The sequence below is a fragment of the Vipera ursinii genome (assembly GCF_947247035.1).
Source record: "Vipera ursinii genome assembly, chromosome: 3".
NCBI lineage: Eukaryota > Metazoa > Chordata > Lepidosauria > Squamata > Viperidae > Vipera > Vipera ursinii.
In genome coordinates, this window is record NC_139516.1 from 74,346,723 (window position 1) to 74,370,235 (window position 23,513).

At 37.8% G+C, this 23,513-nt stretch overlaps 1 protein-coding gene across 1 annotated transcript in view; it reads left to right on the top strand.

The window, feature by feature from the left end:
• AK5 (adenylate kinase 5) overlaps window positions 1–23,513 on the top strand; it is a gene marked incomplete at both ends in the record, with an annotated part of 140,203 nt that overhangs the window by 18,645 nt on the left and 98,045 nt on the right. The window contains 1 exon segment of the mRNA XM_083359919.1: window positions 16,559–16,750. Coding sequence (XP_083216045.1) covers window positions 16,559–16,750 — 192 coding nt within the window.

A 23,513-nucleotide genomic window follows, 5' to 3' on the forward strand; every position in this document is an offset into this window, starting at 1 on the left:
TAAGATAGTGTTTAAGAAATATAATATATTTACTTAAACAAAGAGATTATTCTCCCCACCCCATCCCATAATCATGTTTAAAAAAATTGCAGAATTGTTGTAGGGCCTATTTAAAGAGAAGAGACATTGGAAAGGAAACAAAATTGGGTTTGGAATGACAAAAGCAATGGTGACATTTTTTTTCATCTCTTTTTTCTCAAGGCAGGTGTTCCGTTCCTACGATCCTAATCTCCCCCCCCCCATAAAAATATTCTTTTCCCTGTTGCAATGCCTTGCATTTTGCTATTTCTGATGGAAGATTAAAGTAGAAAAGTGGCAAGGAGGTTCACGGGCATGTGAAAAAGGAACAGTGCTGTGGATAAATGGCTGATAAATGAATTTTATCGGTGCAGTTTATTTTACAAGCATGTTCACTTTAGTGATTATTACTTCAGTTAATTCACCAACTCACATTTCTAGCTGAGGGATTTGGCGGGCTGGTTTCTGCTGGAGTCAGCAACTCCTCATTGATAAGGTGGGCAAATGCCAATGTATTGCAATGGATTTCTGTTTTGTATTCATGTTCTGTTTTTCGGGGTAGGTGGGAAGTTGTCTTCCTTTGTGATAATATAATAAAAAAATGCCTGAAGAAGTTGAGGACTGAGAGCATGCAGGCACTGCTACAAAGAAATAAGCTACAAGGAATCAAATGATGAAACTTGGTAGTCCTCAGCTTACAACCACATTTGGGGCCACGGTTTTTGTTGTTAAATAAAACAGTTTTTATTGCCCGTCATTGCCTGCAATACTGCACTTCACCACTACACCACCAGACATATCTGCTAATACACACAGTGCTAAAATAAATTGTGGCATTTGCATCGTGATTTCATGGCCCATGCCATGATTGGCAACCTCTAAGCCAATGTTAGGCTCAGGTGTGTAAATCACAGCATTTGCACTGTGACATCATAAACCACATTTTATCATCTACACCATGGGTGCCAAACTCGCCATGTCACGTGACGTGTTGCGACGTATCGCGACTTTTTTTGCATTGCCAGAGCTGGGGTGGGCGCAGCCTCTGCATGATGAAACCGGCCTGTGGGCCGACAGTTTGACACCCCTGTTCTACATAAATACCTAAGAAAGTCTATGGTAATCATGAAGATATGGCAATCTATCAGTTGATTCACATTCTGTGTATTGGAAGCAAAACCTTTAACCTGACTTTGCTGATGACAAACTGGTGTAATTGCTTCATTATGTTATGTGCAGTATCCAGATGCTACGGTATGTTTTGGAGTAGTTTCCTCTTTCAAATTAATGAGCATTGACCCAGGTTAGATTAACTCCAACTTCAGGCCAACAATCAAGTAAGCAATACCCCAATCAAGAAACTGCCAAAGAGCCATTAGTTAACAGCCCAACCAAAGAATCCCTAAGACCGCCTCCACCCACCCAGACAGGCAAGACACCATAATATAAACTGACAGCAAACAACATTCCCATACTGGCAGTGATGATGTTACCTAGTTAGGGTAATGAAACATCTGCAAGAAAACAAACAAGCTCAGAGAGCAACAAGGACCCCACATTTCAGCCCTGAGCTACAAATATTCTCCTTCATTGACCCAGGTTATTTATAAACACCTAATTATAGGCTGATAAGAGAACATTTTGTTGACACACATTTGGGAAATCTGATTCCATGATTCAAGAAGCAGCCCAGAAAGCAGCTAATAATGGCAGCAATCTTGGCTGTGTAATTAAATTGTTCCAAAGAGAAAGAAGATATCCAAGTTAACAAAACATATTTTTCATACATCAATAATTGGAAAAGCATCAAGAAAAGGTTATTCTTTAATTGCACATTTTCAGTTCTCATTAGAGCACAGTTTCAGCAGCACGTCATTTTCACAAGAAACCACAGCCTGGAGGTTATTGCAAGCTGCTAATTCAGAATGCAAGTTTGAATCTGCCTTTGGTAATATGCGCATTTGGGTGACCCCCTAGAGGGGATGCAGTGGCCTAGAGGGGACATGGTGGCCTAGTGGTTAAGACGCTGGGCTTATTGACCAGGTGGTTAGCAGTTTGAGACCCAAGTACCCGTGACGGGGTGAGCTGCTCTCGCCCCAGTTCCTGCCCACCTAGTAGTTAGAAAGCATGCAAATGCAAGTAGATTAATAGATACCACTTAGGTGGGAAGTTAACAGCAATCGGTGTGTCTTGGCATATAGTCATGCTGGCCACATGACCACGGAAGTGTCTTACTCCCTCGGCTAGGAAATGGAGATGAGCAAGACCACCTAGAGTCTGGTACAACTGGTCAGGGGAAACCTTTACCTTTTAAAATAGGCACATTAGTTAATATCTTTTTTTAATAAAAGAAATCATAGTTTATTTTATTACGGTTCTTTTTTAAGTACAATAAAAATGTAGCACAAAAACCAGATTCTGAGACACTATAATTAAAAAAAACCTACAGTGGTTCATTTTCTGCCACATGAAATTAAGATCCTTCAACATATGACCTTAATTCATGACAGTTATTTACATTGCGAATGATTGCAAGATGCTTGGGTAGCAAAATTGGCTTGTATATTAAATGGTTTCTTATGAACATTTAAGGATATAAAAGGGTTTTACATCCTACTAATCATACATTTGGTTTCTTTGGTTTAAACTTGGTGGAATGTAAAAACAGCTAGCTATAATGCTTTGTGAGTAATGGTTTATGGCAGAGGTGGGCAGGAATATTATCCCTCCCTCTCTCCCATGTTAAATTATGGGTTTATACTACAATTTAGATGTTACTTTGGTTTTCAAAACGGTTGAAAATAGTGGTGTTGCTTCTTAAAACCATCCTGTTAGTGAAATTTGATGAGGCAGTTCTAAGGATTTGAAAGATTCAAATTCTCGCCTGTGGTTATACATTGCTTGCTCCTAGTTTATAGCCTCAATATCTGTGTGAATCAGGCCACTATTTATTTAGTGTCTGTCTAGAAGCCAACCTTCCTTTTCCTTTTAGCTATTTTACAAGATGAGAGTTTCATTATAATTTATTTCAAGTTAAATCATACTGTGCCATTCATCTGTTTGGAATTTATTTCCCCTTCTAATCAGACCTTGCAAAGTACAGTGAGACTAAATTAGGCAAAGGCCAGCTCCATGGATAATGTCTCATAGTAGGCTGCTCCTTCAGAGCTTTATATTCTTTTTCGCATGGGCCTTTTCAAGCATGCATGCATTTCATCAAATACCAGGTCCCCTTGAGCTTCCAAACTCCTTCGCTGTTGGATTCTCCTGCATCTGCCTCAACCAGAGCTAATTATTTTCCAGGCATGATTCTCAAACAGTCTCTTCAGTAAAATTTATTGGGAAGAAAAAGATAAGGGCACAAAGATTCAGGCAACTGAACTATTCCCCATCTAAAAATCAATATATTCTTACGGTACACTAGGTTGGAGTCTGCCTTATTTTTTCCTAGCTGCCTTACAGAGAATAGTAACATGTGGCTGATCTCTTCACCAATGTAATTGGCTATTTGTATAACCTTCCCTTATCAGGATGAGGACTGACCATTGCATCTTCTGCTTGAAGGCAAATGCATTTGTCTCCATCCCCAGCGTGGGAACAAACCTTACTTTGTTTGGAAGAATGCCATAAATTACCGTATATACTTGAGTATAAGCCGAATTTTTCAGCCCACTTTTTGGGCTGAAAAATTCCACTTCGGCTTATACTCCAGTCAACAAAAAAACTTACCAAGGACTTGTGCGCGGCCGAGGCTTTGGAGCTTCCGGGATCGCGCTCACCTCTCCCAAGCCACCGCCGTCCGGAGACCTGCCAAAGTTTGGGGAGGTTTGGGGAGGTGCGCGCGCACCTCCCCAAACCTCCCCAAACGAAGCCGGGTCTCCGTTCCTCTGCGCCCTGCCTGCCTGCTTCTTTCCACAGCGGAAAGAAGCAGGCAGGCAGGGCGCAGAGGAACGGAGACCCGGCGACGTTTGGGGATATTTGGAGAGGCGCCCAAACCTCCCCAAACGTCGCCGGGTCTCCGTTCCTCCACCCCCTGCCTGCCTGCTTCTTTCCGCTGTGGAAAGAAGCAGGCAGGCAGGGCACAGAGGAACGGAGACCCGGCGACGTTTGGGGATATTTGGAGAGGCGCCCAAACCTCCCCAAACGTCGCCGGGTCTCCGTTCCTCCGCCCCCTGCCTGCCTGCTTCTTTCCGCTGTGGAAAGAAGCAGGCAGGCAGGGCACAGAGGAACGGAGACCCGGCGACGTTTGGGGATATTTGGAGAGGCGCCCAAACCTCCCCAAACGTCGCCGGGTCTCCGTTCCTCCGCCCCCTGCCTGCCTGCTTCTTTCCGCTGTGGAAAGAAGCAGGCAGGCAGGGCACAGAGGAACGGAGACCCGGCGACATTTGGGGATATTTGGAGAGGCGCCCAAACCTCCCCAAACGTCGCCGGGTCTCCGTTCCTCCGCCCCCTGCCTGCCTGCTTCTTTCCGCTGTGGAAAGAAGCAGGCAGGCAGGGCACAGAGGAACGGAGACCCGGCGACGTTTGGGGATATTTGGAGAGGCGCCCAAACCTCCCCAAACGTCGCCGGGTCTCCGTTCCTCCGCCTCCTGCCTGCCTGCTTCTTTCCGCTGTGGAAAGAAGCAGGCAGGCAGGGCACAGAGGAACGGAGACCCGGCGACGTTTGGGGATATTTGGAGAGGCGCCCAAACCTCCCCAAACGTCGCCGGGTCTCCGTTCCTCCGCCCCCTGCCTGCCTGCTTCTTTCCGCTGTGGAAAGAAGCAGGCAGGCAGGGCACAGAGGAACGGAGACCCGGCGACTGTGTATTCAGGCTTGCAAAATGGCGGATCGAGCCTCTGCTGGCGGCAGAGGCTTGCAGAACGGCGGATCGGCTTATACTCGAGTCAACAACTTTTTCCAGTTTTTTGGGGTGAAATTTGGGGTCTCGGCTTATACTCGAGTCGGCTTATACTCAAGTATATACGGTAACCATTTCCCATCTGTATACTTGGAATAGCTCCTTAAACAAAATCCCTTTAAAGGGATAGTTTTCCACTTTTTTCTCCTCCCATCTTTGCTCTCTTCTCTGCACATTTTTTTCCATTATTAAACCTTTCGCAATTTTCGTAAAAAATCTGTAGTTCCTACCACATAGACATTGGCATCTGAAGCACACCCATAATTTTTATTCATAATTTTTTTTTAAAAAAGGACAACATTCTAACCTTGAAGATAAAAGATGAATGACTTTAGGTTATGAATTCTTCTTTCCCCATTAAGATGATTGATGATTTCAGAATCACATATCTTGTCAGGCCTCCGACTATGGGATGGAGGTCTTCCATTTCATCAATAAATATCTGAGAACAGTTTCAAATTCTTAGACTAGAATGCACAGATGGTACAGGATCCTTCCTTAGATGATCAAGGTAGGACAATTGAAACAGAAATTATTCAGAGGCCATTCTTGCAGAACTGTGGGTGATCTTCCATACTATTTATCAGCCTTTTGGTAAGAACTGTGATTGCTTTCCTCAATTCAAATTAATTGTTCAAGGAAGTGCAGTGAAGGAAGAGGATCTTTGTAGCCTAAGCAGGTTTATAGAGAAGTAAGTTCCTTATTCATCGAGTCTTTCTTCTAGGTAAGTGATTACCGGTAAGTGATTTCATCTGCTAGATGCAGATAATTTGCACTAATTATCTAGATTGGCTCTTTTTTACATCATGAGCAAATCATGAAGTCCTTCCTCTTTTTTCCCCTCAATGTGTTATATAAAAATAACAAGATAATTGCATTGGCATCAGAGATCAACATAGCCATACCAAATAAATAAATAAATAAATAAATAAATAAATAAATAAATATGGGCATGTCAGCCTTCAGCGTTTCAAAGCAATGAATTCTCAAACAGTCAAGTTTGTCTCGGTCCCTGTCTTTTACCAAGGATTTAGCTCATAAAATCTTAATATTTTTTCTAGTATTCACCGGTGTGTATAATTATTCACTTCCTCCATTCCTCTGGGGGTAAAAATAATACAGATTAATTAAATTGTAACTTAGAAAAAATCATTGCACAAGCAGCAACCAATCTTTTAGATAATGTCCCTGCGTGAAGCCTTCCTCTAACAGACCTTCAACTGCAACGGATCAAATTTGTATTTGGACTCCCCCTACACCCGAATGATGGAAAGTTCCATTGTTTCTGAAGTTTGTCCATACATTTGCTGGATTTGTGTAATGATGTATTGACATTTTTACATTATTTGCACACAGTTACATAATTTGCATGATATAAATGCATGCAAATGTTACTTAAAGTTCGTTCAGTCAATTACATGAAATGGTGCAAATAATAGAAAAACATCAGTCATGTCATTATGCTAATGAAGTAAATATGTCAATTATCTATTTTGAGGTTTAGCAGACATTTAGCTTTAACAAAACTCCCTTCTTTCCAAGTGATCCATTAATGAGTTTTTACTATTACAGAAATAGAACTAAACCTGACACTCCAGAAGTTGAGTGGTTGATGGTTCTATGTAAGCAGGGTCAACTTTGGAATATGGACATGTTGGGACAGTTCCAGAGCTCCTTTCTTGCCTATTAAATAGCTCTGAGCTTCTCAAGGGCTGAATTCAGTGAATAAGCCCAGAAGTTATGTAGAGCAGTAATGGTATTGGAAAAAATAATTCCAAGTTCAATGAAGCATAGATTAGAATCCATTTCAGCTATGGTGGACATCTTATTACTTTGGCATCTTTTTCTCCATGCAGAATTGGTTAGCAAAACTATTTTTGATGTTTTTACAATTCAGTCATTGGAATGGACAAAAAAAAGGATCTTTTTACGTGGGATTTATAGCAAATTGGACAAAATGACAGGTGATATGAGATCACTCATTTGCATTCTTGACCTAATCATAATCATAATAGTAAAGTTGGAAGGGACCTTCGAGGTCATCTAGTCCAACCCCCTGCTCAGGCAGGAAACTCTATACCATTTCAGACAGATGGCTGTCCTCTGGCTGTTCTGACTGAGATCTCTTGCTAGTCTTCATTCATTCATTCATTCATTCATTCATTCATTCATTCATTCATAACATTTATTGGCCATCTACCTTACCACAAGTTAACTCTGGACTATTTTCTTTTAAAACTCTCAGTCCAGTTTTTCTGCCACCAGTTCAGCTCATTTCCTTTTCCTTTTCCCCATATGGTAGAAACTTTTTCGGTGTGAAAACTTTAATCTTCTATTTCCTGTTTTTTCAGACCAAGCTTATCACCTTGAGCTAGAGCTGTCTGTCTAGGTCCTCCTTCCTAGACTCTAGGAAGTCACAGGACAGGATGGCAAATAGTGCTTAGCTGCACTATTCTTTCTATAGCCCTCTCCTCTGGGGTTCCAAATTCCTATTGTAGCCCAAGCTTATAATAATTGCATCCAATTTTGGCCACTGCGATACAAAAAAGATTTTGAGACTCTAGAAAAGATATAGAGAAAAGCAACAAAAATTATTGGGGTGCTGGAAGCTAAGACATATGATGACCAGTTGCAGGAACTAGGTATGTTTAATACACAGTAACAAAGAGAAGAACTAGGGGTGACATGATAGCAGTGTTCAAAATTTAGGGAGATGTCACAGAGAAGAAGGGGATAACCTATTCTCCAAAGCACGTGAGGACAGGACAAGAAATTGATGGGAATTTATCAAGGAGAGATCCAATATAAAGCTAAGGAGAAATTTCCTGGTAGTGAGAACAATTAAACAGTGGAACAGCTTGCTTTTAGAAGTTGTGAATGCTCCATCACTGGTGGTTTTTAAGAAGAAATTGGACAGCCATTTGTTTGGAATGGTATAGATCTCCTGCTTGGGCAGGAGGTTGGACTAGAAGACCTCTTTGGTCTCTTCCAGTTCTGTATTCTGATTGTATTACATTGTTGTGAAATCTGCAACATCTTCATCCAATAAGATCTTATACTTGATCTCTTCCAATCAATGATATTGGCCTAAAATGAGCACATTTGGAAAGTTGTCTACTTTGGTTTCTTGGCTGTTTTGCTGAATTTGCAAGTACATCTTTGGTCTTTCTGCTAGATTTAGTTTTAGGATGATTTGATGTATATAGTGATGACCTCTTAGAATGTTGGTCTACCATAACAACACCATGCTCAGTAAAGCAGCTTCTTGAATAAAATGAGAGATTACTGGGTTCCATATTGCTATTGTAACATCTACCTTAGCCAGATGATTAATTAAATCTATCCTTGAGAAAGTTCTGATGAGGACTTCTGAAAAAAACCCAGAATTGTTTCAAAGAAAGCTTTTAGATAAAGAAACACCTTTTTTTCCACATCACAGCTTCAGAGCATTGACAAATATTTGAAAGCTGTTTACATTCCAGACACTTAACATTCTAAGCTCTTTACATTCTAGGCACATAAATGCTGACAGAGAGGTCTAGCTTTATATTAACTTGTAATTCAGGCTGAAGGACCATGAAACATCTGCAAGACTAGTGTGTTTAATACTCTCCTTCAGATAGAAAATGTCTGAACAATTTTCATATATTCTTTAATTTTTGAGTATCATTTTCATTCCAGGGCAATTTTCATCTTTTGTAAACTAGGCTAATGAGTTTGTTTATCATAATTAATCGGGATTTATTTGCAGATATCTATGGCAATTATATTGCTCTAAGAGTCGAGACCCTTTTTGGCAAGGTAAATCAAGTTTTCTAGTCAACACCTCCTATAATGTACAGTGTAACAAAATATGGACAAAATCACTAGCCCAGGGATAGGCAGCCTTGGTTCTTTTATGACTTGTGGACTTCAACTCCCAGAATTCCTGAGCCAGCCATAAAAGAGCCAAGGCTATCTACCCCTGCACTAGCCAGAGCAAGACTGCAATCTTCAGGTCTTTGAAGAGAAACATACTGGTTTAAATTATCTATAAATAATTTCACATCTCTGGACACATGAATTGGTGACTTAGTTTTATTTAAACTTATTCAAGTGAACAAAGTAAGTCTTGGTATATTTACTCTGAATCTACTTGAATCCGAGTCCATGGACTTCTTGCAATAACATTTCTCCGTTCACCTTTATTGAGAGGTTGAAGGTGCAACTTTTTGTTTCTTGTTGCTAATATTATTGAATTGGGAAGACTTGATGGCCCATCTTTGTCAGAATACCCAGCATGAAAGAGATCACTGGTCATTCAGTGACTGGGTTGATTTATAGTATGATGTGATCACATTGAATTGGGAAGACTTGATGGCCCATCTTTGTCAGAATACCCAGCATGAAAGAGATCACTGGTCATTCAGTGACTGGGTTGATTTATAGTATGATGTGATCACATTGAATTGGGAAGACTTGATGGCCCATCTTTGTCAGAATACCCAGCATGAAAGAGATCACTGGTTATTCAGTGACTGGGTTGATTTATAGTATGATGTGATCACTTGATGCCTGCATTGCAGTTGGCTTGCATGCAGAAATGACTGAGAACTTTGATTTCATCTCCAGCAGTACTTTCAGTGTAACAGGTTCACAAATTCAGCTTATCATTGGAGAAAGGCAAGCAAGAGAAGACGTGTGTTAAGATACTGTGATACAAACTCTACCTCTCTACTTGTGTGTGCATTGCATTGGAGTCATCATGATGAAAATTGGCATTAGTATAGCTAGGGAACAGCTGTCTGTTCAGTTCCCAGTTTTTAAGTGCAGAATCAAATGATAAATCAGGTGAACTATACATAAAATGTGAATCCCACAGTACTTATTTTAGGTTGAATTCATATTACCTTTGCAGATGAGTATAACCAATATTATTTTAATTTGTCATTTCTGAGTAGGAACGTCCTAAAGGCAATGGAACTATGCCTATAGTTTCTTATCCAACTTGGCAACTAGTAGGAGTGTGAAATGTCAGTTCTAGAAGTAATTAATTATAGTAATATTTTAACTGTCAAAATCCTGCACAATTTTTACTGCTAATAGTTTAATGCTGAGTTATGATCATTAACTATATCAGTTTTGGATTTGCCAACCATTTTTCATTTCCTAGAGGATCTGTAAGGAATTTATAAGCTTCCACTTATTTTTGATTAATCTCAGATTATGGTAATATCTGCACTCTTAATTGTGGCTTATATTAACTAGTTTACTAAATAATGCAGTCTCATAAATCATAGTTTGAAAGTCTTATTTTGATAAACCACACTAAGATTAAGCATGCTTTATCCTGGTTCAAATCTCATGCTAAGTTGTATTAGTAAACAGTGGAAATTAAACTGTTGGAGGAAAATAAGGACACAGAAGTACAGCTTCAAAACACCAAGCTACAGTTTAATTATGTACTAATTTAGCCACTGTATATAATATTGCAAAGCTTAGAAAGCTGTATAGTTTCAGTTGCTTATTGAAGTGATTTAACTCTTTATACTTTGAGCTTCCTAAAGAAAGTGCTAAAGAGCTGATTTAAGGTAGATGTTAAAGGCCCCTGCTTTATGTTCTAGTCTTGCCTTTGGCAAACGTTTTCTGAAAATGTTGCCAACAATACTGCAGGGAAAATTATCCAGGCAATCACTCAGAATCCAGATTGGCTCAAAAGAGAAATAAAATAAAATAAAATAAATAAATAAAGGGAAATAAATGATAGATAGAAAGATAGATAGATAGATAGATAGATAGATAGATAGATAGATAGATAGATAACTTCGAGCATAAGAAACTTGCTTAAAAACAAGATGCTAAGTGGTTTGTTTTTTTAAAAAAAAATCCTGTCATGTAGTAAATATTAATTTGTGCTCAATGTACTTAAGCTACCTCCTTCAGAAACCAGACAATAACTCAAGCACGTGAGGAATACTGTATAAGAGAAGCACAAAATGCTAGAACTAATGGATTTTCAGATGTGACTTGATTTGTGTTCTTTTTCTCATAATAGCCAGCTCGTAATAGGATCTTAAAGGATTTACATTGCTGAAGGAAGAATTGTTAACTGAGGCAATACCTATAGGACAGCATGTGAAAACAAAGTTTTGTCTTGAGTGTTTTTTGTTGTTATGGAAATGTGATGGTCCCATCTGATAATGGCAATATCAGCTTTTAATTTTTAAAAATAGGTACCTATAAAAGGAACACTTACTAAATCTGCTGAAGGATCAGGGTTTTTTTGTTCAGTTGGAAGAGCCATTGGGAGCAAGTGAACACATTGTACATTTTTTAAAGAAGTATTTTAGACAAGACCCCTGTTTAAACATTCAGCAAAATATCATGGACGTTTGCAGTTGTGGAATCCAAAATCTATGTAACTGGTTTTGTAGTGCATGCTAGGACATTTTTCATCCTGTGAAAAATAAGATCCTGTCAAGCAGCAGCAGAATTTCTCCTAGGACGTTTGCAGTTGTGGAGTCCAAAATCTATGTAACTGGTTTTGTAGTGCATGCTAGGACATTTTTCATCCTGTGAAAAATAAGATCCTGTCAAGCAGCAGCAGAATTTGTCCTATCAAATATATTTTTCCTTTCCAGGGGCTTTTTTGATAATTCAAAAGGCATCTGGTGATGATAATGCTATCTGAGGTTTTTTTTTACATGTTTAGGATTGTCACACATGCATTTTGCAGCTCTTCATAATGATTTTATTAGCAAAAGGAATAAAATTACTAAAGATATCTGTAGTTACATTGAACAACAGCAAGAACAACTGAATGTATGCATTATGACAGCATAATACATTATTATGATTATGTCTGCTTTTTTTTCTATCTGCCAACTGTTTCTCTAAGTTGTCAGGTAATATACTGTAGTTAGAAAGCAAGAATAAAAAGTAGAAGTGTATGCATGAATATTTACTCTTGTTAACGTCTTTAAATATAGATTTAGGGAGCTTGCCTACAATTTAATTATCCCCACTTTCTTCTCAAACAGATTTTCCATTAATAATGCTTGGTACCTTGAAAAGCAACCTGATATTGTGACACATTGGAAATTATAGATTGGACACTTAAAGACTGATTTTCTGAATATTTGTTTCTCTCAGAGCACACATTCAGCTTGTTCGTCAAAAACAGAAGACTTGGCATGCAGTTACTGATATATTGGACCTCTGTTTTCACTAATCATTGGAGGAGTGGTAAAAAAGAAGTAGGAGTTGATGCTAAGTTAGGCTAAATTTCTTCATCATTCCTAGTTTTAATTTTCAAGCATTTTACTACTTCCATGTTGTTATTTGAAAACCTGCATGGAAGTGTCCATAAAGTTATTAGGAGTTGAGTTCAATTCAAGGGAGCCTAAGTTTATTTTTATATTGTTCCATATAAGGGCCTTGAGCTGATAGGACTGCAAAGATTACTAAGGGTTGTACTATTCATTTTGTCCCATATGTGTTATGTGCAAGCTTTTCTGTACTAATAAGATAATAATTTAACCGCCTGAAGACAGTGGTATCGACAGCAACCTGGCACGACATCCAATGACACATCAGCATAGAAATGCCACCATTACATACTTGTTTCCCAACATCTGACTAAAATATGTAAGATGTGACATTTGCATGATAAAGTTATCGAACACATTTGGTCCTTGGTCCTTGCCACACTGAAGAGGAAACATTTGCCTATTGTAACATTTTTATGATAACTTTATTTTACAGTTCAATATTTCATTGTAGTTTAATAATTATAGTTTCCTATAACTGATCACACAGTGGGAACCTGTAGTTCCATTTCTCTTCATAAACCAGAATGTGATAACTTGGTCTCTTACCTCCTCTGATTTAAAAGTACAATTTCTGGTCTTCATGTAATGAGAAATTGATTTAAGAAATTACAAAAATGTTCTATTATAATTAGAAAACTTGATGTCCTTTATTTTAGAAAGCTGTCCCTTAGATTTATTTATTTTTCAGAATCTCACTTCTGTCCTTTATTTTGCTCATTTAACTTTTACCATGCAAATTGAAACATTTACCGTAATTGTGAAAAATATGACATTTGAATTTTCTTTTTAAAATAAATTTACATATACTACTTGATTTTAGATATTTTTAAGATTTTTTTTCTAAAGGTTTTCTTGCGTTATAAAAATAATTTTTTATCCTTATGAACCTCTTTCAAAGATGCCCCTTTTTCAAGTTTGTCCTTTATTTTTTCCAAGAAAATATGATCACTGCAGTTATATTGTGGGAAGGAAATGAAACATAAGGCTCATTTTATATCTAATAAATACCCTACCTGGATTAATGTATCAAAACAACTTGTAAAATCATTTCTTTGTATAGGGTTTAGCAAGATATGTAAACCAGATATCACACATTTTCTGAGGTATTTATGCATATTCTTGGCCTCTGTACATTGCTTTTGGATTTGTCTGTAATTCTAGCAGGAATCATATTTCAGCTTTATATATACTGTGGACAGATTCATTAAGTCCAAATGTTTTCCTCTTTTCACTGTAACCTAGTCATCCATCTTTATCTCTATTATAATGAGAAGGAGGGATGCACTATAACAAATTACATAACAAATTACATAATTACTGATATACATCTCAAGTAGGCACATTTTATTTCCTTTTCCAAGAATTAGAAGATGGAGAGGGTTTTGATTGTTTCAGATTAAAAGGTAATAGAGGCTGAGCCAGCAGTCTAAGAATAGTTGTGTAACAGTTATGAGGGAAGTTCATATCACATTATGTCTGCGGCCTTCATCTTTATTTTTCTTTGTTCCTTGTTTCAACTTAGCCTCTGTTTTCACCCCTATGCTTCTCTTACACAAAAATAAATCCTCTGATTCTTCCTTCTTCACTTTCTCCAAGAATCGTCTTTTGAACAACTTGGATTTTTCATAAAAACTGCTTTAAGAAGTTCATGTAAAGCAAAAGTTTGAGGTTATATTTCTTTTATATTTTACAGCACTGAAAACAGTTGGAAATCAACACTTTTTCTTTTTTGTCTTTGAACTTTTCTCTCTTTTATAATGAAACTTAATAATTAATTCCTCAACTGTCCTTCAGTTGAGGGAAACTTCAAAGACACTTTTGGGGAACCTTTCTCCCAAGAGGGAGATGGGGTATAGGATTTTTTTTTTTGTACATGTTCTATAAATCTATTAAAGACAAAAATTTGCTTTGCAATATTTGAGTTACTTTTTAGCTTCTGTTTTGTGTTTAGTGTATATGCTAAATTTGAAATTGTTACGTGCTTCTTTTATGAGGTACTTCGCTGTAAATGAATCATTATTCTAGCCATTGTCTACCCACTGGCAGGATGAAGGCCTCTTCTGCATTTTCCAACCAGTATGGTCCTGAGCTTTCTTTTGCTAATTGGGCCTGCAATACTTCCTTGTGATGGCCATGAATACATTTATGTTTTAGGTTATTAGAAGAAAGTATTTGCTACAAATATTGACATTTGTTGGCAGTGCTGTTAGTAGTTTATCTCTGCTTGATTTTTTACCACAGGACCAACTTTTCCTGTTATTCCAGATGTTATTTTATACCTCCTATAATTAATGTTTTTGGAAGGGGGATGCTATCCCAAGATGTTGTATGTCAGCATAGAACCAGTTTCCTAATTGATAAGGAAATATTAATATTAATAATACATGCTAGTTGGCCTTACAACATAGTATTTCACAGCCTAAAGCTCTTGTTTAGTATTTTAATATTCATTCAGTTAATTTATATATCTTCATTATTCTCTTTCACCCATTTTATTTTCTTCCTAAAATCACTCAGCCTTTATGGGCTTCAAGCATTTCCAATTTTGAGGGTTTCTATCGCTATCAAAAATCCTATTTTTTAATATTTTTTTCATTTTGATAAACTTGCAGATCCTACCCAAGTGTGCAAGCACTACTGTGAAGAGATGATGTCATATTTGCTTACATAATGATTGTAATAGTACAACTTAGTTAATTAGCTGCATATTTAAAAATATATTTACTAAACTTCCAAGATTTATGGTAGGAATGTGATATATAAGCTGCAGACAGCAGGATAGGTTGAATAAGAAGAAAATGTACATGGGGTACAATGTTCTTTTTAGATAATTACACACATCATTTCTGAATGCATTCTTTTTTATAACATTAGCTAATTTTGCCAAGATTTAATAGACAAACGACCCCAGTTTTAAACATTTCCTTTCCAAATGGAAATGGCATTGACAGTACACTCCTTAGGAAATGACAAACTGTCCTAAATATTTGTCTTCCCCGGTAAACAACTTAAAATAAATTCCCTCAGTATCTTTTAATTGTATGGCTGCTTAGGTTATCCTGTTATTTCATATGGACTCTAATCATCAGGCCAATTATTTGCAGCAGTTTCATTCCGTTCAATTATTTTCAAAGAACATAATTATCCCCATCATGCGTAGGGAAACATAAATATCAGCATTAAGATTTGAACCCAGCAATCGCTTTGGTAAAAGACGCTCAAGGTTCAATTAGTATTATTTATTTCTGCTGTGTTATTATAAAGAGCCCTTATTACCGAGAACATGCACAGTATGGTTTGTGAAAGGTGCCTTTGACCTGAACAGCAGGAATGGGTGTGCTAAAATCATGTGGGGTGGCACTATCTTTTCTTCTTCTAGAGTTTTCATACCATGCCCATACATGCACTTTTAGTTGCCAGCTGCTATCATTTCCTGCAACTTCCTTACCAGCTGGGATTACGTATCTTTCAGACAAAAAAAAAGGAGTGACAAATTGGTCTTTCTCATCATGTTGGGCATTGAGGTGCAAGAAGGGAAAAAAGAGAATCTTCTTTCTTCTTAGTCTACACAGTGTTGGATACAGTGAAGTCTACAGTGTAGTTGTCCCAAAGATGCTTTTTCATGAGGTAACTGGACTTTCTTGTTTTTATTTGAAGACGTTAGAGAGTCGATAGGGCCATTTGGGGCCATCAGAGAAAAACAAGAAAGTCCTGTTGCCTCCAAAAAAAAGCACCTTTGGGACAACCATACTTGGATGACTGAGAATCTCCGAGACATTTAGCTATGCAATTTGGGATGAACACCCTTTGGAATGTTGTGACTCTCTAAAAGAATGCAAATGACTAGCTGTCTACAAGCAATATAAATCCTTCTACTCCTCACCATCTAGTCAGAGTTGAAGAAGCTTCTTGGATGAGAAGCGAAACATCTTCAAAGAAAAACAAGAAAGTCCAGTTGCCTCATGAAAAAGCATCTTTGAGACAACTGTGACCTGGATGACTGAGAATCTCCATACATATCTAAAGTGTAGTCTACACAGACTCAGTGTAATTCAAATTCCAGAAGGAAAGAACTTCCCTTGGGATGCTAATGGAGATCATATTTCCCTTCAAACAAAAATATGCAAGGGTTCAGTGATTGCTAAAGCTCTTGAAAAATGGCAAAAGTTGGTGGTTTACAGCAACATTCATCCATCCATCCATCCATTCATTCAATTTCTATAGCTGCTCAACTCAACCAAGTGACAGTGGTTGACAGGTGGATAATTGACAGTAACCTGAATACATTTCTCTGTGTTGATCTTTTCATCATTTGGATGATTTTCTTTGCAGATCTGTACCCCAGATTTGGTTGTGTTCTTGTCCTGCTCAAATCAACGGCTACAAGAACGCCTAATGAAACGTGCTGAACAGCAGGGGAGGCCAGACGATAATCTGAAAGCTACACAGAGACGCCTCACTAATTTCAAGCAGAATGCTGTTCCGCTGGTCAAATATTTCCAGGAAAAGGATCTGATTGTGACTGTAAGTTTTTAAATCTATACGCGTGATAAATTAATTTCAGCTAGCAAAATTCAGGCAATGATCATCTGACCGCTCATGCTTTTGAGAATAGCTATTTAAATCATTAACCGTTTTATTCATGTTTGATTGAGGACTCCTGCAGTCACACTTAAGACTGAGAGGCCTCAGTGGCTGTTTCATGCTCACTTGGATGTATAATTTATATAGCTATTGCCTTTTTGATCAAAGCCCTTTCTGTTAGAGAAGAAATAATTTGTTATCTTACAACACCCATAAAAGTTCCTATCAGAGAATCGGGTAAGTCACTTGGTGAAAGAGAGGTGCTTTATATCCAAAATAGTTTCAAATGGAAATGGTCTGTGTCAATCCATTTTTGTGCTTGGGATCAGCAGAAGAAAAATTATGGCCAAATTTAGGGATGCTATAAGCTACCTGAGTATTTCTCAACCTCAGCAGCTTTGAGATATGTGGACTTCATTCATGCTTGCTGGAGAATTCTGGCAGCTGAGACCCACACATTTTAAAGCTGCTGCAAGCTGAGAAACACTGAGCTGTATAGAATATTTTGAGCTGGACACTAATTTGGAATAAATACAGCCATTCTGATAATAATAAATCACAGGTGGTCCTCAGACAACTTCAGGAAGCAGTGAAAAAAAATATTTTCATATATGGTCAGTCTTCACATTTGTGACCTCCAGAGATCTGTAAAACAAGGGGAAAGCCAAAGTAAAATCAGAAGCACAGTCGTAGTTTCAATTAGCAATTGTTTCAATTTGTGACTGATTTACTGGTCCCAAATGTGGTCTCTAAAATAAATAAAAACTTCCTGTATGTTAAATGTGTAGTACAGCTTATTTTCAGATTCTGCTTGGCATTGCAGAACTTTTATATTGCAGTTATAATACTGCCCAGAATTCAAAAGCAAACAGTCAGCAAGTCTGCTATACCACAAGATGAAGCATTGAAATGATATATTATTGTAAACAATAAATACATCCTTAAATGTAGAACTGGAAATAAATCATAATGTTGAATCTGTCTGTTAAAAGAAACGATTGTTATAAGATGATTTCTGTAGCTCTTTCAAATCAATGCTTCTTTATAAAAGAAACCAGACGTGCAAAGGAAGCAACTCAGTGAAATATTATAGGAGGACAGGCTGAAAGCAGCAAACAATGATCTTTTGGCCAGAAAGAGATCTGTCAAAAGGCTGGAATATCTGTAGGAGTCTGCAGAAAGATTTTTTCAGCTCTGTGAAAAGGGGGAGGAAAACGATGTTGGTTCTGATTTCAAGTTATATCCCAATTTTGCATTGCTTAGACAGTTCCATTAGTTAACAACAAACCTCTTATTTTTCTTTGATAATTACAGTTGGGCCTAGGGAGAAATTCATCTAGCGTGGATGGGGTCCTCAGGTTATTTCCAAATTACCTCTTCTCAGTATCTCTTAACAACCGGTCATATTGGTTGGGAATGTAATATGTGTGTGGGTGCATCGAAAAAACACTTACGACATATCTCCTCCCCTGGTCTCTTCCCTCCCTGACACAGCTGACAAAGTGAGAAAGAGCCTGTGGCCTAGAGGTCAACACAGCTGCCTAACGCAAGCAGCCCAGGTTCAAATCTCAGAAGGGTGTGGCTGGCTGATGAGAGTTAAATAGCTCAAAATAGCTATACCAGTCTCCGTTTAACTCTTTGTTGGCAATTCAAATTTAACATAAAAAATGACTGTCGCAGTAGCGACTGCTGCCTGGGGATAGCTCTAGATTGGGGCTGATACAGGCAAAAAGATTTCTTCTTCCCATATTTGAGCCGACCGGGTGCATCAAACACACACACACACACACACACACACACACACACACACACACATATATATATAAAGAAATAAAGAAATAAATGAAATATAGTGCCTAGTTATGTGTCAGAAAACAGATGTGTAAAAAAGGGACAAGATCTACCGCCTAAAATGTTCTTTACAAATAGACCATTATTAAATGCAGTGGAAATTCAGAAAACAGTGGAAAGACTTTCAGCAACAATGCTGTTAAAAAAAACTTTCAGAAGTGCCTTTCGTAGAAGGAAAAAATCATCTAAAGACAGCATTTCTGCCCAGAGCCACCTTGAGATGGGCGGCAAATAAAATAAATAAATAACATTTCCATCTGTCCCATTTTGTTCCTGCAGAGGAAAGGGAAAGGTATATCACTGGTTCACGTTGCAAAAAAATGTTTTTGATTTGCCTGTTTTTTAGACTTTCCATCATTCCCCCCCAGAATGCTGCATATCATTTGGTTAATCCTGATATAACTACTTTAAGTTCCATAGTGTTAGATTTTTATGAGGCTATGCCTTCTAAAATGAGTACAGAAACAGTTGATATTATTATAGCATTTTGTTTCCCTTTCTTAATTCAAATAAGAATTTAGAATAACATTATATTCAGCTATTTCCCCAGCCTTTCTGTGTTTTTAAATTTAAGGATGATAAAATTGAAGGGGATTACTTAGACTATCAATTCCAAACCCAATTCAGTGTAAGAATCCAAGGCATAATGAAGAATTAACTGAAATATATTATGGAACAAGCTTTCGCTTTGAAGAAATCTCCAGTCTAAATTAATTGCATCATAGAGAACAAAGGACTAGACATTAAATCACTTTAACGTCTGAAAAAGAAAATGTGTTTTGGAAGACTAATAAGTCCTTACGTTTGGGAAGATTCTTACCAGATCATAAAGAGATTGATCTGAAGCTCTTGAAACTAATGTAGTAATTATCAGGAATTAGCATAGGCTTTCTCATACTAATTAATCTTATTTTTAACTGAATACTTTTTTCAGTAGATTGTGGGAATCTTTTAGATGTAATTAATATATCCTAATTTTACCAAAACATTTGATAAAATGGCCCATGACATTCTGATTAGCAAAGCGTGGCATAATAATTAAATGGATGTATAACTGGACACAAATATCCAAGAATGCTTCTCAAGGGTTTCTCCTTTAACATGCTCCTGGTAGTCCTTGTGCCTGTTTCAGGTTTACTGAAGAGTAGTTTATGAGAAAATGGTGATGAGCATGCTGTGGTAAGACACGGTTGCTGTCAGGTAAAAGATAGGTTGAAGCTCTTCCAGAAGACAAGACAAGAAGCAATGGGTTTAAATTACAAGAGAGTAGATTTTGATCACACGTCGGAGGAAAAATCCAAAGAGCTGTTCAACAGTGAAACAGATTGTCTTTGGGAGAGGGTGCAGGCTCTTTCTCTGAGAGGATTTGAGCAGAAGGTGAATGGCTATCTGTTGTAGATGCTGTAGTAGTGGATTCCAAATTGAACATGGGTTGGGATAAATGATGTCACAAGCATTTCTACCTCTTATAGTTGATATTCTATGATAAGGTGCAACTGGAATTGCTGTGGAATCAAGACCAGAAGAAACTGGAAGATTCTTAATGGCTAGATAGGGACATGTCAAAACCAAGCAAAATGCCTGAAAGGAACATAGTGGGTAATGATAACTGTCTCTTCTACTAAGCCCTAGAGCAGGGGTGGTCAACTATGGCAACTTTATGACCTGTGGACTGCAGCTCCCAAAATTCTTGCTGGCTCAGGAATTTGAAGTCCACGGGTCATAAAGTTGCCCTAATTGCTCATCCCTATACTGAGCGGTGGCTCAGTGGGTTAAGACGCTGAGCTTGTCGATCAGAAGGTCGGCAGTTTGGCGGGTCGAATCCCGAGTGCCACGTAGCAGAGTGAGCGCCTGTTAACTCATCCCAGCTTCTGCCAACCTAACAGTTTGAAAGCACGTAAAAATGCAAGTAGAAAAATAGGGACCACTACAGTGGGAAGGTAACAGCGTTCCGTGTGCCTTTGGCATCTAGTCATGCCAGCCACATGACCACGGAGATGTCCTCAGACAAACGCTGGCTCTTCGGCTTTGAAACGGAGATGAGCACCGGCCCCTAGAGTTGGAAACGACTAGCATGCATGTGCGGGGGAACCTTTACTTTTTATACTAGAGAATGTTGACAAATACAGATGAAAGAAGCAAGATGCAGATAGGGTTGCCATTGCCCATCTGCTGCCAGATTTGACTTATGGTTCTCAAGGGACTTAAATATATCCACATATAGCTTTTCAGTATTGCTAACAACTGTGGTTCCTTTTTTTTTACTTGTGTCTTAATTTCAACAAAATGTTTTCTGATCGCCCCAATCTGATTGCTTGTGACCTCAGACCTTGTCCTAGAACTGGTGAGTTTAACTCTGCCATGATAAATTGGTATTCAGGTTTCTTTGGCCTCCAGGGTTTGCCGGATGACTGTTCTGTGATTCCTCAGTCTCAGCTTGTAAAAGCTTTATTGTTGCTTCCAGCCATAAAAATGGATTCCTTGGGAAATGTGTTGAGACTTCCAAACATTTGTTCAGTCTTTGTATAAATAAAGAAATGAAGGATTGCCAGCCTTTTTCCCTCAGTGGACATTCTTATATTTTTTGTGGGGCTGAAAAGTGCCCTCCTTTATTCAGAAAAAGATTTGATTTCAACGCTGCTAGTGAAGTTTATTATTAATACATTTATATGTTGAACATGTCTATTCAGCTTCATCTTTAACTCTTTTTAATAGTTTTAACTAGTTTTTTGAAAGTAAAATTAATCATTTAATAGCAAATCTGGATCTGTACTATAGAGCCAGGAGAGAATTGTAGGATAGAAGCAACAGGGGTGGGACTGTTATCATTTGACTTCTTTAGTTATGCTATAGACTTGCAAGAAACAGAAAATAAAGAGGAAGAAGAAAAAACAAAAGAAGTAATTTTTTTTAAGTTTAATCCCATTTATATCCTGCCCTTCTCCGAAGACTCAGGGCGGCTTACAATCTAAGCACAAATCAATGTGCTTAGCAATAGCCTTCATTCTATGTATATGCCTGCTTATTAGGGCTTTCGCCCCCCCCCCCAAGCAGCATTATTACAAAGTCAGCTTATTGCCCCCAACAATCTGGGTCCTCATTTTACCTACCTCGGAAGGATGGAAGGCTGAGTCAACCTTGAGCCTGGTGGGATGCGAACCTGCAATAATTGCAGGCAGCTGGTGTTACTTAAGGAGGCATTAGCCCACTGCTCCACCAAGGATTTGAGTCTTAAACAAATTAAAGCCAACTACACAGAACCATTTAAGCCAGGCCCTCCATTACGTCAGTAAAGAACCCATTCAAAATTAGATTGCAAACACATATATTCAATTCAAGATTTTAAATCTGGAGTAACTGTATCTTTCAAATAAAGCAAAACAATTTTTAATGACACTCCATTCCCAATAGATGCAAAGTTGTTCATAGATCAGTAGATTTCAAGCTTTCAGTCTATAACTCAACATTGTTTTAAAATCTAAGCATATATTTCTCTTCCTCAAATAATAATGAGAAGAATTATGATGTGAGCAATAAACCAAAGCAGAATAACTATAGAACAAATCCAATCATATCTGACAGTCTCCTCCAATATTTCTGGCTTTAAGAAATTGAATTCTCGAACATCTACCGTGGAGTGCAACAAACATAAAAAAGAATATTTTATTGAATTTGTTTTCTCTAACGATAATCAGATTTGTATTAAACTTTCTTTAAAACACAAGAACATTGATTTATTAAAATAGGCTATTCCAGTTGTTTGTTCTATAGTTGTCACCAGTTTCTATCTTAACTATACTGGTAAACTTTATATGAAAATAATCTGTGGATGCACACTTTTCTAAAATGTTTCCCATGATATTCTTTGAATGGTTGCCACAGATGCTAGTATGGTGTTCTAAGCTCTTAAGACCAAAATATACTTTAATTGGATAGTTTTAAACAATCCAAGCTTAAACCTAATCAATTTTCCTTAGAACAGAGGTCCCCAATCTTTTGGGCACCAGGGACCGGTTCTGTGGACCGGAGACTGCATGATTTTGTGTGCTGCCTGCATCCCACGAATGGAGCTTTGCTTGTTTGTATGGACCAGTTGCTGGCATGCCACGGCCCATTACTGGTCCACGGAGCGGGGGTTAGGGACCCCTGCCTTAGAATATTTTGATCTTTATGACATAATATTTTAAATAAGCTGACCTAGAATTGACCCAGATTGTTGGGGGCAATAAGTTGACTTTGTAATAATGCCGCTTGGGGTGTGTGTGAAAGCCCTAACAAGCAGGCATATACATAGAATGAAGGCTACTGCTAAGCTTGTAAGCCGCCCTGAGTCTTCGGAGAAGGGCGGGATATAAATGGAATTAAAATAAATAAAAAAAAAATTCTGCTTGAGTGCTCCCCAAACAGGATTTACCAGCAATTTTCAAATTATGGTTACCTAAGGTCAAATTTTCACATGAATAGAGATCAAATTTACACTTCCAACCCTAATGTCCTGTAGTGTTTAATGATGGAGAAAATCTGAATTTTAGCTAAATGAGGAAATAAGCCCCTGTCAAGATTTCAAAAATGGTAACTTTCTAGTTGTGCTCATAATCATTCTTAAAATAAATTATTTGAATTCCACCCAGGAATAGCAGTCAATCATAAGCCTGATAATCAAGTTGAATGGAAAATGAATGGCTCCTGTTACTATGACATCTGTAAAGCTCTATACAGGAAGAAAAGCTAATTTCTGAGGTTTATTTATTATCACTTGGTCAATAGAAAGTTTTGTCATTTTGTTTGCAGAACTCTGGAGGGATGGCAAAATATTTCGAACATTTAAAAGACTTTCACCAATGTTTGTTTA